The sequence below is a fragment of the Salarias fasciatus genome, chromosome 12 (genome assembly GCF_902148845.1).
Source record: "Salarias fasciatus chromosome 12, fSalaFa1.1, whole genome shotgun sequence".
In the NCBI taxonomy this organism is placed as follows: domain Eukaryota; kingdom Metazoa; phylum Chordata; class Actinopteri; order Blenniiformes; family Blenniidae; genus Salarias; species Salarias fasciatus.
Window position 1 is genome coordinate 6,624,561 of NC_043756.1, and position 17,924 is coordinate 6,642,484.

The 17,924-nt window shown below is 42.9% G+C and overlaps 1 protein-coding gene across 2 annotated transcripts in view; it reads right to left on the bottom strand.

The window, feature by feature from the left end:
* Positions 1-17,924, bottom strand: part of si:dkeyp-14d3.1 (transmembrane protein 132C) — a 139,430-nt gene that overhangs the window by 39,055 nt on the left and 82,451 nt on the right. For both annotated transcript variants that reach the window (XM_030105065.1, XM_030105064.1), the window contains exon 4: positions 936-1,122. In XM_030105065.1, coding sequence (XP_029960925.1) covers positions 936-1,122 — 187 coding nt within the window. The remainder of the gene's footprint in view (positions 1-935; positions 1,123-17,924) is intronic.

Here is a 17,924-nt window from a genome sequence, read left to right on the forward strand (position 1 = left end):
ACAGGCATCTATCATCTACACAGCTAAGGGCAATACTCAGAGAATAACAATGACACAACAGTAAGGTCTGTATCATGCAGATTAGAAGCACGGAAATAGAAATGAATGCAATCTTTGCGCTGGTAATCAGTGCTGATGCGACAGCGTGTCATTCTCTTTAGTCAACACAATTGATGTCAGTCATTTCTTCACCTGGATCTTCCTGATCTCGATCACAGGCAATGCTCTCCGGGTTGCCGAGCAGAGCTACAAAGACGCGGGAAAAGTTCTCTATGTGAACTTCTACAGGAATTAATCCAAACAACAGACTACCTTTGCCTGGCTGAGGTAGACACACAGCTTTGGGCTTACCCTGAGGCCAGATCCAGCTCCGAGACTCCATCTGAAGCCTGCAGGGAACCGCACATGGTCTCTTTCTGCCCGGCTCCTAAACACACTTTGTGGGTACCGACTTACATTCTTAGCTACGCCTAAGCGGCAGTGGTGAATAAAGAATCTCAAACCTTTACTTGAGTAGAACAGACTTACACTACAATGACACACGAGTTGCAACCTATAGTGGCAGTAAAAATCCTGATCAAGCAGAGTGGCTTTATGCACGGACAGCGTATGATTGGATTATTACTTGTGCATTAGCGTGATTGCATAGCTTGATTATATTTTATAGCAGGCCAAAATATTGCAATGTTGTGTGTTTTCTGTTTTCTATTTTAGTTGCACAGTTTACTAAATCACACAAATGACAGCGACCAGACCTTATGACCAGACCTTATAGACGTCTTCCTCTGCAGGATATGCAAATGCCGTGTCGAGCTTTAAATGGAGAATAAGGCGTTTGAGAGTACGAGGATGTACTGTTTCGCATTCACAGTGATGACTGTGCAGCCGTCTATGTGGGAGTCGAGCTGCGCTGCGCTGTAAGTGGCCTCACTCACCATTGCCAGCGGCACGATGCCCGCCAGGTCCTCCTGCGCCAGACGGATCTCCGTCTCGGCCTCTTGTGTGGCGGCGCGGCTGGCTGGATACTCCACCTGCCAGGCCATCCAGCGGCTGCCCATCAGCTCTGGGAAGCTTTCCATTTTCAGATCCACCTGGAGCACCCTCTGAACTCCCATCTCATACCTAGCAATGTGCAGAAAAATAAGAGAGTCAGTGAATGGTTAAGCAGATGGCTGGGCGAGAGTCTGAAAAAGAATAAGTGTGTGTACAAGTGGTTCGTGTGTGTGTGTGTGTGTGTGTCTGTGAGCTCATTCAACCTGCTGTCTGGTCTAATGAGGACAAACGGTAAAGGCTGATGAATGTTTCTGAGGTTGGAATCTTATGACATTTTACCAGTTGAAATTTTTCAAAATGTCAAGTCCCTTTGTGTTTGACTCCGGTCAAGGCTGAGCCTCGCGGAATGATATCTCACTTTCTGTTTTTTTCATTCATCTCGCACTGTACTGCTGGTTCTGTGCTGTAAATAGAGCCCACAGTAAATGTTTTCTATCCATCACAGCAGCTCAGAGGAACGCTCCGCCAGGCGTCACCCCCGCCAGGGTCCTGATAGCCAGGTTTGTCACCGGTGCCCTTGTTTGCCGTGGTGGAGTGTAAATATACGGCGTGCTTCGGCACAATCTACGGCCGCCCTGAATTAAGCCAGACAAATGGAGACCATTGATAATAAAATTTCCCATGGCACCATAAGTCTCTGGTGCTCGCGGTTTAAATATAGCCCTGAGGCAGGAAAGGTCAGCTTTACACGGGAGCCGGAGGAGATGGGAAATGGCACAAGATCTGTTAGCCACGTCTTGCGTGTCAAATGGCGGGACTCGGGGCCAATAAATTTCATGCATGGCCTCTGTGGCACACTGCCACAAAACAGAATCATGTAATTTGAGCATGGCGTGGGAGAGAGATACAGACGGGGGAGAGATGAATAAATCCACGTGGCGCTTTGTTTGGAGGGAAGAGGCCGCGCACGTGTGGCATCCAGGAAACACAAAGGAGGGGATTTCTCACCCTTTACAGGGGAAAATCTTGAGCATAGTAGGGGAATATTTAAAGGCTTATTTTTGTGACTCAGGCTGCACAGTAAGGCAGAAAATATCACTGATTTATTATTATTACAATGTCAATATCTGCAATGCACATATCAAAAAAGACTGATCTCTCTGATTGTGAGTATGGATGTATATTTAGATGTGTTTATATGTACTGTGCACATATTAAAGCATGATTTCACAACTTCCCTTCTCATCACATATATTTCAAATGCATCAATAATCTGTGCTGACAGTGAATGAGACGTTTGACCAAACCAACGGAAAAAAAGTCCAAAGTTGTGGGAAACGTACAACATACATTTAGTGTATTTTCATTATTTCTGGTCAAAACAATCCTTTAACAGCCTTCCAACCAACCGAGCCACAACCAAACTGTCTCAGCCTCGCGTTTCTGCATCTCCTCGCATCGTTCTCCACTTCCAAGCTTTCCTGAACTCTTTCATTTCTCCCCCCGTCCAGCTGCACGCCCTCATGCACATTTTCATTTCTGCCGCTTCCACTTGTCTCTGCTGCTTGGCTGGCAGAGGGACTGTCTCCACGCGGCACCACGAGGCTGTGGACCATGCCCTTCACTTTCGCCGTGCACTTGTCATTTTTTATCCAGTTCCTCCCGCCAGACTCGCATCCCACCTTCACCCCTCGCTCTGATGTTCCCACTTTTATCAGTATGCTGCCAAGGTTTTTGAATCCCTGCACTTTGCTCCTTGCAACTGCACCTTTTTCAACTCCGTGGCTGTGTAGGCAGAAGCATTTGGTCATCCCGCTGAAGGTTTTCCATCCTGATGGCTCCACGTCTCCGGGTTCGCCGGTGCTGCACATCAAACGCTTCTGGCACCCTCTCTCCCTGCCTTCTGGAGTCGAGCAGTCCACGAGGATGTCAAAGAGGAACGGGCTGAGAGGTTTGATACACTCCCCCGTTCACAGGGAAGAGTTTGGCTGCTCATGCTGTGGCATGTCTTACAACCCGTCTCAATAAGAACTACAACTATTTAAACATGCACGAGCTGAACAGCATCAGTGTGTCAGTGCAGACAGAGGAGAGATACTATATTTGGGACCTCATGGAAAACACAAGACACACACAAATGTATAACATCCTGAATTATAAACAAAGAACTAAATAAAGGAAAACACTAAATAATAGAAGATGTTTTATCCACTTCTGTTGTACTCACAAAGGACACTATTTCTCGTGTTATTCAGTTTTACTCTGAAAAAGAATGAAAGATTCGTTGCGCAGCTGAGCTCAACAACCCAATTTTCACATCCAACACAGGTGTATATAAATAATTAAGACGACTACCAGATAACTTGTGTCACATTTCATAACATCTCGCCGGCCCGACTAGTGAGCCGCTGAAGCTGAACTACAGCAGCGTTGCGTAACTCTTCCACGGCGCCGCGCAAAGACGCTCGGCGCTGTCTGAAGAGAGGTGAAGCCGCAAGGTTCAAACAAATACAAACGTGGACTAATAATGCACCAGCGTCCAGTGATAAACTTTTAAGTGCTTCATTATAATTTTGTGTGACATTAACAAATGTCACACACACCCCGCGTTGGCCAGTGGGCTCAACTTCTCGAATATTTTTTAATTTTATTTTTAAATGCGGACAGGTTGCAGGCAACAAGTAAAATGTTCAAAAGACAGTAGAGAAGAGAAAAATGGTTTGATATGTTTTATCTGGGACACCTTAAGATCTCACAGAAAATACAAGAGCTCTGGAAAACTCAGAGAATTTGTGTTGTTCGTTTTTTTTTTTTTGTCTCCATGAGAGATGTGAGTGATTTCCCTGCTTGCATGATCCAGTTTAATAACAGCTGTGAACACTGTGATTTTTATGAGGTTTTCACACGTCCTCCCACAACTAAAGTCTCCACACAATTTTGAGGTTGCAAGAATGCACATTGCACAAAGTCCTTCATATTGTAGAAGAGAGACATGCCGCTAATTTACCACTTTAGTGACAGAAATATCCGACTTCAAAAGGAGACCTGACAGCCGCATGAAAGCGAGGACAAGCGCAGGGAGGAAATAAGATCTCGGTATAGCACTGAGCTCAGATCAAGGACAAGCGTGAAGACAAATAAAGACATTCACACTATCACATTTCACGTTGGCCGTTTTTTTTTTTTTTTTTGACTGCGTTCTCACCGGTTCTGTTGCAGGATATGCAAAAAATTTGGATGATATCCAGCTTAGAAATCCTCCTGTCCGAAATGCCAACGCGAGGAAAGTTAGAGGAAACTTTAAAAGTCAAAAAATATCTGAAGGACAAAGAAAACTTTGGAGTACAACTTTTTATCTGTGAGAGAAAAGAGAAAAAAAGCAAAGAGAATATCTGAAATTGCAACGGGCCTGGAGGACAATTCATCTGAATACAAGGGCGGAGAAACATTTGACTTCGTACGAAGAAAACCCAACAGATGACATCAGGGTCTCCGTCTGAATTATGCAAAGCAACATCTGGACGAGCCGAAGTCTTCCTGGAAACACGTGGAATGGAGAGATAATGGCGGATCCATCTGTACCGCTTTATACTGTGAATTATGGCCTGGCGCTGGATCCAATCCCGGCTACGAACGGGCGAGGGCAGGACACACTCTGGACAGGTAACCGGTCCATCACAGGACAAACACACACACTCAATTACAGAATGCAGGGTGTAGATATTGTGGTTTAAGGGGTGTAACAGTCAGTAAATCACTAGACAGAAAGGCCCAGCCCAGATTCAAACCCACGATCTTCCCACGATGCTAATGCTACTGCACCAACAATAAGACATCACTACCTTCATGTCTGACACTCCTGACGGACGGCACGCCTCAGAGTACATTTCAAACTCCAAACTGAAGCCTGTGAAGTGGTCGTTACTGTCCTCCAAACATCCAGGAAAAAAAGTGAGCAGTTTAAACAGAGTATAATTAAATGATCTACAAGAAAGAATGGGTGACAGTCTACAGCTCGAGCAGAAAGGCTCCTGACGGGCTGCAAAAGGCATCTGTGCGCAGATGTCACAACTACTGTCTGGTTCTGAAATGGAAAGCAACAGTGAATTAACTACTGAAAAAACGGTGGATTTTCTTTGCATGCAAGTCTGTTTGGATTCACATATCATGAAATGTGCTCAATTCGTTTTTTAGGATAAAAAGAAATGTGGTTTTTACGTATTTTACAAATATGGTCTGATATTTGGAGGTTTGCTGAGAGAGAAATGACGAAAAGACAGATTTTTGTTATTGAGGTCGAGCTGTGGAACAACTCAGATGTTGATTTTATGCGATGACGCTCTTTATTCTTTAAAAGTGAAGCACAAATCAGTTTTGAAGGTTATAATAAGACTTATTTTCTACTTTTAGATGATGAAGGGCATTATGGACCCCAAACAATGACGTACATGCAGATATGTTTTTCGCTTGTTCATTGTGTTGAGATCATTCTCTCTGCTGTTGCTTTTTGTGAAGGAGACTTAAATAATTTAACACCCAAAACTCTACTCAATATATGAAGATTTTCACATATTTGCACGACTTTCTGTGAGATAAATGGCCCATTCTTAATGTCAATTATGTCTTTTTACTTGAAAAATGATCTCCGTATAAACCACTTTGCTTGTATGACCCCAAGCTTGTGCACAGTGACAATCAGTGACATTGTGATTTACGTTGGTATTCATGAAAGTGCTTCATGCATAAATAACTCCAATTTTCATGCTGAAAATGGATTATTTATTGCATTTTTTATTGAGGACTTCAGAGTCTGAAAGCTGCCACGGGGTGTATATCTAGCAAACCCAACAAGTTATAAAACAGATGGCAAAACAATAAAAAAAAAAAAGAGGGAAGGATAAACAGACATTTTGAGCTCTTACACTCACTTTGAAAGCCTGGAAGCTGTCCATTCCCGACTGTCCACCGCACTTGACCCCCATTGACACACGTCATGAAATGAAAGCTGACAGGAACATCAGTGTCAGGATGGATGTGACGCGGATGCTGAGTCAACGGCATCGGGCATCCACACCGGCGCGCCATCCGGGGCCGACCTCCCCTCTCCAAACCTGCTAATCACATGGCTCGCTGGGGGAAACTGCTCATTTCTCTGTCACTTCCAGCATGGGGTCTAATTCAATTAGCAACAAAGAGCCTGTGGATGCGTGCCACACAGCTGGGCCCGGCCCGATAATTATCTGTAAGCTCGCTGCGGTCGGACTAAATCTGAGGCCAGACATGGCCAGAGGGCAGCCAAAGGCAAGTAGATAACAGGCCCTAAAGTTGGAAGCAGCTGGCCCTTTGGCTTCAGAGACCGGCCCGGGCAGGAAATCGGACTTGACAAGGTGCTGCTGGAGACAGTTGACAACTGACTCACCGAGAATAGCACGGAGACGGCCGAGAGGATGCTGTTTAGGCATATTCAGGACGGCCATTAATCACCATGACACCGGCAGATCTGCGCGACACGCTCTGACACCAAATGAAACATAAGTGAATAGTTTTGCATCATAATGTATTTGTTTAGGATGCTGTACGTGGCTTTTTCACAGATCGAAATGACAGCGCAAAGCCAAACGTTGTCATAAATAACAGATGCGATTATGTGACGACTGGTGACAGCAGCCTCTCACGCCGCCGCTACTCCAAACTCTGCAGAATTTAGAAATGTGCTCGGTCGACTTTCGAAGCTTTAACTGAAGAGGGACTGCAAATGATGACACAATAACGTTTGTTTTATTCTAAACAGACAAACTCCTGTTTAGGTTTGAACTCCAAAACACATGTTGGGTATATAACGTATAGAAGGAAGTAAGTTCTTGTAACTCTGATATGGAATTTCTGCTGCAAAAATCACTATAATAAGCAAAATGCACAGGATGTAATTATTAGTTATTCATATCAATGCATCATTTAGTGCTTTCAGTTCTACAATGGAAACGCCAGTTCAAGAAGAATAATTTTCTCTGGAAAAAAGTGTCCTTTACATGCCCTTTAAAAAGACATTATCAACTAACTTTACCTTCTCTTGTGCAGTCTCTGGTTTCACTAATTACACAGTCTAAAACGCTCTCTGCAGAGGTGATTCAGCTCCATCTTATCTTGATGGGAGCGTGTTCGAGCGCTATTCAATCTGGACAGAATAAGGTTAAAGAAAGATAGATTTAAATGTCAAAATGAATAAACAGAGACAGGACCAAGTTATTGGAAGAATTTCCTCCTCAGCCGATTTCTCCAGAGAAAGAGCTGTAATTGAAAGAGCTTCTATTGTCCCATTATCAAACTCACTGTGTCATTGTGACACTTCTTGTTTAATCTCCCCGTGATGTGATAGGATCATTGTGTCCACTGTCTCATGGGGTGCAGAGAGAAAGAAGGAGTCAAACCCTTTCTGGGATGAAAAAAAGTGGCTTTTTCAGGTTCGATTTCGTTATTTTGCAACTTGTAGATCAAGCATTTGCCAACATTTTCAGGTCGTACAGAATCCTCAGAACAATTCTGTCATGCAGATCAATCAATTGAAAATCAGGAGAGTTTGACCTCTAACTTCGGCTGAATACAATGAATTAAATCAGTGATTAGTTTAATGATTTACGCACTATTTAGACAGACATCCTATACAGCAAAGGCAATAAAAACAGTATCGCATGAATGACTTTTCCAAATGATTAGTTATTAAACCATGTAATGAAAACACAAAGGTCTTATCTATTAAAGGTATCTCCAGGTGAAAAGATCTGCTAAAGAGACGCACTGAGGTTTTAAAGTTACAAACTCTCTCAAATTAACACGTTTGCATCCATGAATGAGGAAAATCAGGCGTGTTTTCCAGACTGGGCCTACTGGGACTTTACCCTCGATGAATATCCAATGCCCAATGTGATTTACAATGTCTCACAATGTTTGCTTTAATTAAGATTGTGTGGAATTGAAAGACAGATAAAAAGGAGGTGCAGAGATGTTATTGTTGTAAGAGGCATGTATTTAGCTGAACCACCACAAACTTTTTTTTGCACATATTATTGGAACAGAATTTTGTCTGTTGCACACCTTCTAACCCCCATATGATTTCATGTATGTATGTATGTATGCGTATGTGTGTGTGTGTGCGCGCGTGTGTGTGTCTGAGGAAGGGCAGTGAGGGGGATCCTCTTCTACTTGTGGATTTAAAAAAGAAATAATCAAATTTGTGGCTTCAGTGGTGCTTGAAAACAGCACCCTGAAACTCTGCTGTTCTCATGCTCCGTCACCTGGAACAGCAATAAACCAGTCAGCAGAATGAAGCCAGGACACACACACACACACACACACACACACACACACACACACACACACACACACACACACACACACTTGAATGTAGATGTATGTACATACACAGTACATAATGTACACTGGAGGAGCCATGAATAATTCTATGCCTGCACATACAGACAAACGAGGGAGATCTAATCACTCATGCAAGATGAAGTTTTCCAAATGTGGAACAAATACACACAAACATGACATGCATTACTGACTCCTGTCATCTACTGTGCTAAAAAAAACAAAACAAAACAATGGCTGCTACGTGTGTTTACATCTCCACAAAGCCTTCTGCAACATGCATAAGCAGCAGCGCACCCAGGAAAGACATCTCACAGATCAAGTGTCATGATTTCCCGTTGACACACACTAGAAAACACACACACACACACACGCATACACACACACACACACACACATATCCCGCTGCAGAAACACTCAGCGACTCTCCTGAATAAACTAGAGGTTCAGTCTGGGTGACTCTGATTTACGACTTTTCAATTTGACTACCTAATCTGAAGATTATCTTTAATTATTGGTGTCAAAAACAGCAGCAGATGTTTTCCCCAAGCAATACTTCAAAATCCTCAAATTCACAGGAGACAGAGATTTGGAATCTGTTGTTTAAAAATAATGTCAGTGACTGATGAACAGAAAGTGTTCCATGCAGTGTGACCAATCAATTCACTAATAGTTTCACCGATACTGGATTTTGTGATCAGGAGGTTTGTGCTACTTCTTTACCTTCTGACTGACTGTGTTTCTGCTCTCTGTCTCTTGTTATTAATGTATGGATTATGAGCCTGATTAATAACATTGCGCTGAGGTGTGGGGATGCATGTGAATGTATTTCTAAAACTATCAAATACGCTTCTGGGGCGATTTTTCACAGCAAGTGCTGATAGAATTACTGAAAACAAAGCTGCTTTAAAACAAGGAAGGAGCACAGGGAAAAAAAAAGTCACTAAAATCATAATTTTTCTAATCTTTGTTCACAAAGAAACTCGTTTGCTTTCATAATTACTCATGTGAAGTTTGGGCACAGAAACATCTGATTGGAGAAGAATAATACAACAATATGAGCATTGAGACAGACATGGGGCATTGAAATCAGTGGCAAATAGTAAAAGGTAAATGAATTTCACCTATATAGTAATTTCTGGTGAACTCTATTGTCAGACTTCTCAAAGCTGCGGTTGAATTTCATTTCTCAATCTGAGGGGTGCCCATTACAAGAAAATTACCCTGGGCCACTCTCCACCAGCATCCACCTCAGAGGTCACAGCCTTTCCTTTCCTTTTTCCTTTTTTTTTTTTTAAAGCCTGATTTCTGAGAAAAGGCTGCAATGGTCACAGCTTGAAGCACGATTTCTCATCTGAGAGAGCGTGAGTGCAGGCCGGCCTCGTTTTTTGTGGCCCTCTGATTAGCCTCTCGGCAATCAAAGCATCAAATTACTCCGAGCCTGAATGTCCTTAATCATGGATACATTCCAAGTCCAAAGTGTCAGTACAGACAACAATGAAAACTGGGACTCCACAGAAAGAATTTGAAGATTTGACAAAGTTTATTGTAAACTTTAGGGTGGGGGTCTTCCATATTCTCCTTTTATCCCCCCCTCTGGTACTGTGCTTTCCTTCCACAGTCTGAAAAAAACCTTGCTTTAAGGTTAATAGGTGTCTCTTAAAGTGCCTGTAGGAGTTGATATGAATGTGTCTGTCTCTCTGTGTTTGCCCTGTGATGGAGTGGCAATCTGCCAAGGATGGACCCCTGCTTTCACCCAGAGTCGGCTTTGATCAGCTCCAGCAAGGATGGATAATAGAAGACTTGGAGTGTGAAGGTAGAAAGCCGCGCTACAGGAATGTGAAACCTCGGCAATAGGCAAAAGAAACAAAGAATGTATGGTAAAAACATCAGTATTTCCACTCTCCAAAGATTTTTTTTTTTCCCCCCTAGTCAGAAAGGCAGAGGCAAAAAGGGTGGAAAGTAGAAGCAGGGAGCATTCGGGGAAAAGTGTGGGAGGAAAACACACCCTCAGACACCTATACCCAGCAGACCTTTTCAATTCAGTCCTGTCCAGAATAGAAGAGAAAGATAGTGACGGGAAGCGAGAAAGGTGTAAACTCCCCCTGAAACACTGTCAAATAAAGGGAAGACAGGGATGAAAATAATAGTGATAAATGTCAGAGAGGTGTGTCTGTCTGTAGCTCTGGAAGTTCATCGTTATGCAGAGATGTATTGTATTGGAGTGGCCACAAGAGAGGCAGAGAGAAACCCTACAGATGAGCAGGAATACAGACTATCTCCATCACGCAGCTGTAGAAGAGAGAGGACTCATGCAGAGATTTAAAAATCTTTGTAATCAATACCTCCATTTTTAAATTCACATGAGAGTTGGTGTGACAGATGAAGGTAGAGAGCACACGCCAAAAAAAAAACCCCGAGAAGATTACACTGAGTCACATTTCCAGGAATCATGAGTCATATTCACCGCATTGAGAGCTTTCTAACAGATTTCAAGCATGTCTTGTTTATCAAGGTGTCGACTGAAAAAAAAAAAATCCCAGTATATTAGACACGAAGCGGGGAAATGAACACAGAAATTCAAAGTGCCTTTTCTTCCCTTTCACACGACGGAAACATTACATTTCAGCAGCCGTGCTGCGAGTGCTCTTTCCAGCCTCTCCAGGATGCGAGCTATAAAAATCCATCCGAACAAAGTGCCGACTGACGGGAGCCACCGGCGCCCAACATTAACTTGTCAATATGACATTCAAAATAGCGACAATTTTATATTTGATGCAATTTTAATATGAAGCCGCACCTGAATGTGTGGGTTTTCGCCGCGGCCCGTGCGCACGTATGCACGCAGGCGCGTGTTTACAGAAACTCACGTGCATGCAAAGACCGCTGTATTTCAAACACGTCAAAGCGTTTCCTACATGAACGGCTGGCGATGCAATCAAGTCAGCCGCAGCATCCCTCATGTTGCTGGAATTTCCTCCTAGATGCTAAACCAATACCCGTGATTTATGGCGTGTCAAATGACATTCATTTATTCCCTCTCTAAACTGACAGTGTAAAAATGGAGGAAATACTGTGCCGGGCTGTCAAAAGAAGCGCTCTGTTTTAGAACTTCTGATGAGAATGTGTAGGAAACATAATGGTAACGGTGCTTTTAAAATTCACTGAAGGGAGCATAAATCCTCCAAGACGAGCTGCTGTGACGCACAAACTTGCACACAGGTCATGACATTAAGGTCATTTCCTCTGCGGAGTCGACACTGATGATATCAAAAGCTTCTCCGTGAGGTCAAGTGATCACTTCATTTGATATTAACTTTGAGGAAAATATCTTATCATCACATGTCTTATATAGTAAGCATTTAACCAAACACGCGTTTATCCGCTCTGATATGGCATTTTTGGATTTCTTTCAACCGGTTTCCTTCAGAACCTGATTTTTTTCTTCTTCTGTCCATACAGTCTCTCTCATGGCAAACGCCAACACCTACATTACCCAAAATGAATCATCAACGTGACCGCCGGCAGCCTGAGCGCCAGGCATTCAGGCGTGTGTTGTGCTGACAGTGAATAAAGTAGCCCTGAACTCTCTACCCTTGGGAATTTATTTATTTACTTATTTATTTTGTAATTTTGAATCTCCAGGCTGCAGGTTGAGTTGACCCAGGTGACATCTGCTCACATGCTCCATCAGATTTCAAAAAACAGACGAGACACAAAATAAAAAAAAAAAAAACACATCATTTGAATCAGCATACACAGTTATAAAAACCCTTCAGGCATTCTAAGACAGAAATTCATGAAGTTCCTACATGTTTCTGGAACTTCCATGTTTGTACTCATTAATTATCGATGTTTTGTTTGGTATTTTTGTAAGAAGCTAACATCTGGTCTGTCGCTCTGTGCAGCACGCCGTCCTTTCTCCCTTCACTCATTCTCATTTTTCTTTTTGAGGCTGTTTATTGAAGGCGAATAAAGCTTTACATATTCTAAAAGTATTTTTTATTTACAGCAATCCACATAAAAGTTGAAAAGGTGTTCTGCAGTATACTGTTTTTTTTTCCCCTCTCTAAAATTGAATGAAGCTCTTGAGAATTAATTTCATTGAGTTTATTCTCCAGGGCACACAGAGAAAGATTGAAGATGTTAAATTTCAAATAACCTACAGTTCCTAAATTAAACTCCACTTTTAATAAGCATCACATTCCCTTTAATTTAATCATTTATTCTTTACCCCTTTCAATTTAATCATTTATTCTTTACCCCTTTCAAACAGGCACACAGACAAAAGAGCTGAGTCTTATTAATTATACAATTATAATGAAGCGCAGATGTAAACTGAGGGCTTCTGGCTTCTGCACATCAAACCCAATAAGGGGGATCAAATTTCCGATTACCTTTACAGAGTTCTGCAGCATTCATCAGCTAAAATATTCAACTCCCGCCCACACTACACACTCAGTGCTTTCTTTTCATCCTCAGCTGGACGGGCTCGCTCACAAAGTCATGCAAAACATGATTAAATATACAAGGAAAAACTGAGATTTTCATATGAGAAGCTAACTGCCTTATGTTGAACTGATTAAGGACATAAAGTTTAATCATTACTTCAATAAAAACTAAAAAAAAGATGGCTCTTGGTCGGCATCTAGTCAGACACTAAAAGAGGGTATTTTAAACCAATGTTTTAACAATGCAGTATTATTCTACTTCCTGGCAGCCACACAGTCCAGAGAGCCAGTCTGTTTTGCGGGGATAAAGCGGGAATAATAAGGTAGAGGAGAATACAGGGGAGAATAATCCTTCATTGCATTTGTTTCTTATATTGCCTCAGATTGCCATGAACTACATACTGCACAGTCACTGTGTGCTCAAACAGCAGCGCATCAATTCCCAGACAACAAAATCCCATCCCGGAGTTAATGAAATGCACCATTCAACCAACGTCTAATCAAAACTAAATGCTTTTTTGCTGAGCAGCATCATTAGAGGCCATCAGCTGGAGTAGACTTCGCAGTGTAATGGATCCCTAATGATGGCAGTTATCGCCACTGACCTCAGACCTTTCAGCATCAGGCATCAGTTATCAGTTAGCTGCATTCTGTATCTGTCTCATTCATAGGAAAGCTATCTAAATAGCAAATTGCAAAATAATAAATTGCTGCTTGCCCTGATGGTTTCAATCAATTTTTCCCACACCGGGGCACTCGTCTCAAGGCCGGATAACAGACACGAGCATTAACCGTCAGGAAGGCCCAACAAAGCTGCCGATAGCTCAACTACCAGACACACACACGCTAGGGGGCAGCAGACGCTGAGCCCTGGGGCAGGGACGCAAATGTTTGTGCAGATACACTGATCCCAGCCCTCCTGTGGAAGCTGCCCTCGGTCGATCTGTGCAGACGTCACGTGACTGTCCGGCCAGCATTAGCACCTGCAGGTGCTGTGACACTGGAAGTGACTGTCCTCCTCAGAAAAGTCCTTAAAGTCCCACAAAACCCGGGCTCTATTCAGCTCCGCCGCTGTTGGCATGGCAACAGAACCTGGAGAACACACAAGAGGCATTGACCGGAGACGCCGAGGCAATCAGATCAATGGTACTCTATTGCAACCTAGGCTTTGCTCCCCAGGGCTGCGAGATGTGCAAGGCTGAGCCGTCGCTCTGCGAAACACAGAGGAAGGGTGTCGCTGAAAGAGTCACAGAAAGGCTCAGCTCAATATTACAGCATGTGCTTTGCAAACAGGTCACCGGTAAGTAAGGACAGCGGCGCCAGATGTCGAATTTGCGGTAACAGCAGAGTGAGCTCAGTGCCAGCTTCTTGTGAAAAAGAAAATTGATCTAAAGGGGATGGGGGGGGGGGGGGTATTTAACCTCAGTAAACCACATCAGACACCTTCAGAAAATCCAATGCAAAGAAAAAAACTGTATTGTAAACAGTCGAGTTAGATAATGCAGGAACATTAAATATGCACAGAGTCACTGGGATAATGAAGCGTCCACATGCACAGGCTTAAAAAAAAAGTTACTCTCCAGTTGTTTGAGGGCCACAAACAGAAGCAGTGTGTTTGTGATAATTACAGTGTTGTGGGGAAGTGATGTGGAGGCTGTGTGGATATGAGTGCTTTGTGCCTTCAATCTGATTTCAGCCTCTCATAGAAAACAAAGGTGAGATGAGTCAGCTGACGCACAAAGCCCACCGTCTTAAAAGTGGATCGTACCAATGAACTCACGTCATTCTGATTTCCACGTCAGCTCGACTTTCTACAATGAAAATACATGTTTATTTTGTAAATTCATATATATAGTGTGCATATTTTCATTACAATTTGATCTAATGATCAAAATAATGTCCATAGGCTTCACAAATGAATTTGGGTCCACTTTAAATGAGTTACCAATGATATTATGGTTCATTTCCTTCAAACTGAAACAAGGTAAATTGTGAGAATGGCTTTCTTCACTGCAGTCTCCTCATTTAAATGCATTTAGTCTATTGGGGTTCAGCTTTAGTGTTGTAATATTTCAGTATACACTGTCAAGCTGTGATATCCATGTGAATAATAGTGAAAAAGAAAAAAAAAATGCAATTGTTCCTGTTTCTTTTTCTCTAAATGGCTCAAATATCCCGCGGCACATGGACATTAGTATTTCATGCGGACGCATTGACCAATTAACAGTAAAATTATTTCACATTTTGGATTGATAAAACCCAAGGGCAGCTGTCATGGCTTGGAGAAATTGATGAATGCCTAAACATGGGGAGCAATTCCCCATCTCAGAGCAATATATCAGCAGCCTCACCCAGTGTACTCCGGGCTCCCAGTCAGAAGTGCATTTAGATATTAAGCAGAGTTTTGCTCCCTCTCATACACCACTTAATGTACCCAGTGCTAAATTACTACCAGAGCAATTACACACACACATACACACACACACACACACACACACACACACACACACACACACACACACACACACACACCCTCGATATATCCCACCCAACACACATTAACAGTGCAAAACTGAGACAGGCTGTTCCATAACTCAAACTGTGTATTTGTTCTCATGTTTGTGAAATATATATATATATATATTACTGGTGCACATAACACACAAATCAGAGGGCTTGCAGCAGCAGAATTTCTCATTGATCAGCAGTTATGGGATGTGATGTGAACGTCCATCTTGGCAGAGCAGAAATTATAAAGTATTTTGTAACGGGAAAAACTGCTTCCACACACCCAGGGGTCCGTGTGCAGAAATGAGACATTGATCCATAATTGGAAGCACTCAGTCATGAAATCTAAAGACTAATTAAAGAAAGAGAGCTTTAATGGCACCCATTTACATATTCAGCACAGTGATTCAATGCAGCTCACTGACTCGCAGCCTGTGAGAGATGGCAGTTTGATCTAGAGGCTGTAAAGAGCGGAGTTAGATCACAAAATGATGGACTAACGACAAGCTCTGAATGTCTGAAAGCGTCGGCATGAGCCGCTCTCACATCCCGACTGAGATGCCATTGTGGCTTCGCCCTCGCTGACAGATGTGCCAATGAAAAAGGATGCACATCAGGGTCTTCTTAATCAGTTCTAAATCAGAAATTCGGCCGTGGTGCTCATGGCAGTGAGAATGAAGTCGTGGTGAGTTATTCTGAGTGACCCTCACGAGCCAAGGACACCTTCAGACGCCCCGCTGTCAGAGTTAAAACTCAAATCGCCCTCCGATCTGAGAGCTTCCACAGCTGAGTGTCTGAGAGGGGAGAAGCTCGAGGTAAAAAAAAAGAAAAAAAAAAAGAGTGGCATCTCATCTGCAGGCATGAACATGTCCGCCGGTCTTGTTGTTTTGTGTTGTGGCATTTGGGGGTCCAGCTTTGGACAGCCCGGTGACCCACTGAGGCGAACACGCCGCCTGATTACATGTCAGCGCTGGTAAGTCCTGCTAAACAGGCGGCGGGGCTGCAGGGGACGAGTGCCTGCGGTGGCGTCCCACGTTTTCCCAACACATTTTCAGCTGGACAGACTCTTCCTCTCAACCTGTTAGGCGAGGAATGATAACAGGGGACAACAAAAGATTGCTTGTCAGTGTTAGCACGCACAAGTGCTGCTGCGCAGATGAGAGGATGTGACTTGTACCTTTTCTGTTTGTCTTCTGGCTGATTGAATCTGTTGCTGACTGAAAGCAGAGCTGTCCACTTCTCTTCTAGGCGCGAGGTTCTTCAACGCCCCTTCCTTTGTGCAGGTAGAACCTCTACTTTGTATTTTCCTTTCCCCAAATGGTGCCGTTACACCTTCCTCAACAGCCCAGGGCTTCTTTTAATAGGCTCATTTGAATATTTCTGCTGTGCGGGTTAGAGAATTGAAACAGCGTTAGTGCCAGGCCAGGCATTTCTTTAAGTGGAATAGGCTTCAGTATAAAAGCCAATCATCTAGAAGGCCAAGCCACACGGAGGTTAATTGGAGCCAACTGTGGGCCAAGATTTTTTTTTTTTTTTTTTTACCCATTCAGTTAGATGAATCTGCAGACATCTGAATGGCAATATTAAAGACTAGAGGAGCGTATTCAAACTGCTCAGCTGGTATCCGTCAGAGATGGAGTGCTCAATGAAGAAAACCTCATTGCAAGGCAGCCCAAACTGAGCACTCACTCAATTGATACTACACAAAGATGCAATTAGAAGAGAAACAACCAGCATGTTTGTCAGAAGGCCTGTAGACAATTGCATGTTTACATCTCAACCCACTTTGTCTCCCTGGCTGAGTGCTGCCTGCTGTGAGCGCAGCAACAGCAACAACAACAATCGTGATCTAACCACAGGTCTAATTTCACCAAAACTCTGTCAGCTCAGAAAATACCTGCAGAGGGTAGCAGTCTTACATTTATTTATCGAGGGAGGGGTGCAGAGAATAAATACCGGCTCAGTTTAATGGTGTCCCATTTCATGCTAAAACATCTCACAACAAAATTAAAGGTTCTGAACTTTTAGCAGAAAGTTTTAAATGTGGTCAAAGGGACAGAAATAGTTTCTTTATTAACCTAATCCAACCCAACGACTGCATCGTTCCTTCCATTCAGAGCTCGATGCAGCCTGATTTTTCCTTTTCCACTGTGGAACTAAGCAGGTTATGATGGATTTTTTTATCCTGCATTAAATGCATACATGTTGCTTCATCTCTTGATGTGCTAAAAACAAACATGACAGCTTGTTTTGAAATAAAGAGCTGTAGAAGTAAAACCATATTTGCATTTTTAAGGCAAAGAAGACAGTCAGTGTTCACTGCTTGAGTCCACATATAGTCTATTGAGTACATAGGGAGCTTTTCTGCTGCATGTAAACGGTTTTTATCGTGACTGCAGTGCATTATTGCCACTGCCCATGATGTTCTGTTTTATGTAGTGTCCTGTTTTGCATTTTTATGGTTTATGTTTTTCCAGTGTTTCCTTTATGTTTAACTCCTTCGTGGCTTCCTGAGTTCCAGGACTCCGTGTTTTATTACACATCTGTTAAGTCGTTTGTTTCTTGCTTCTTCTTTTTTTTTCAAACAGGGTTTTTATTGGTGTC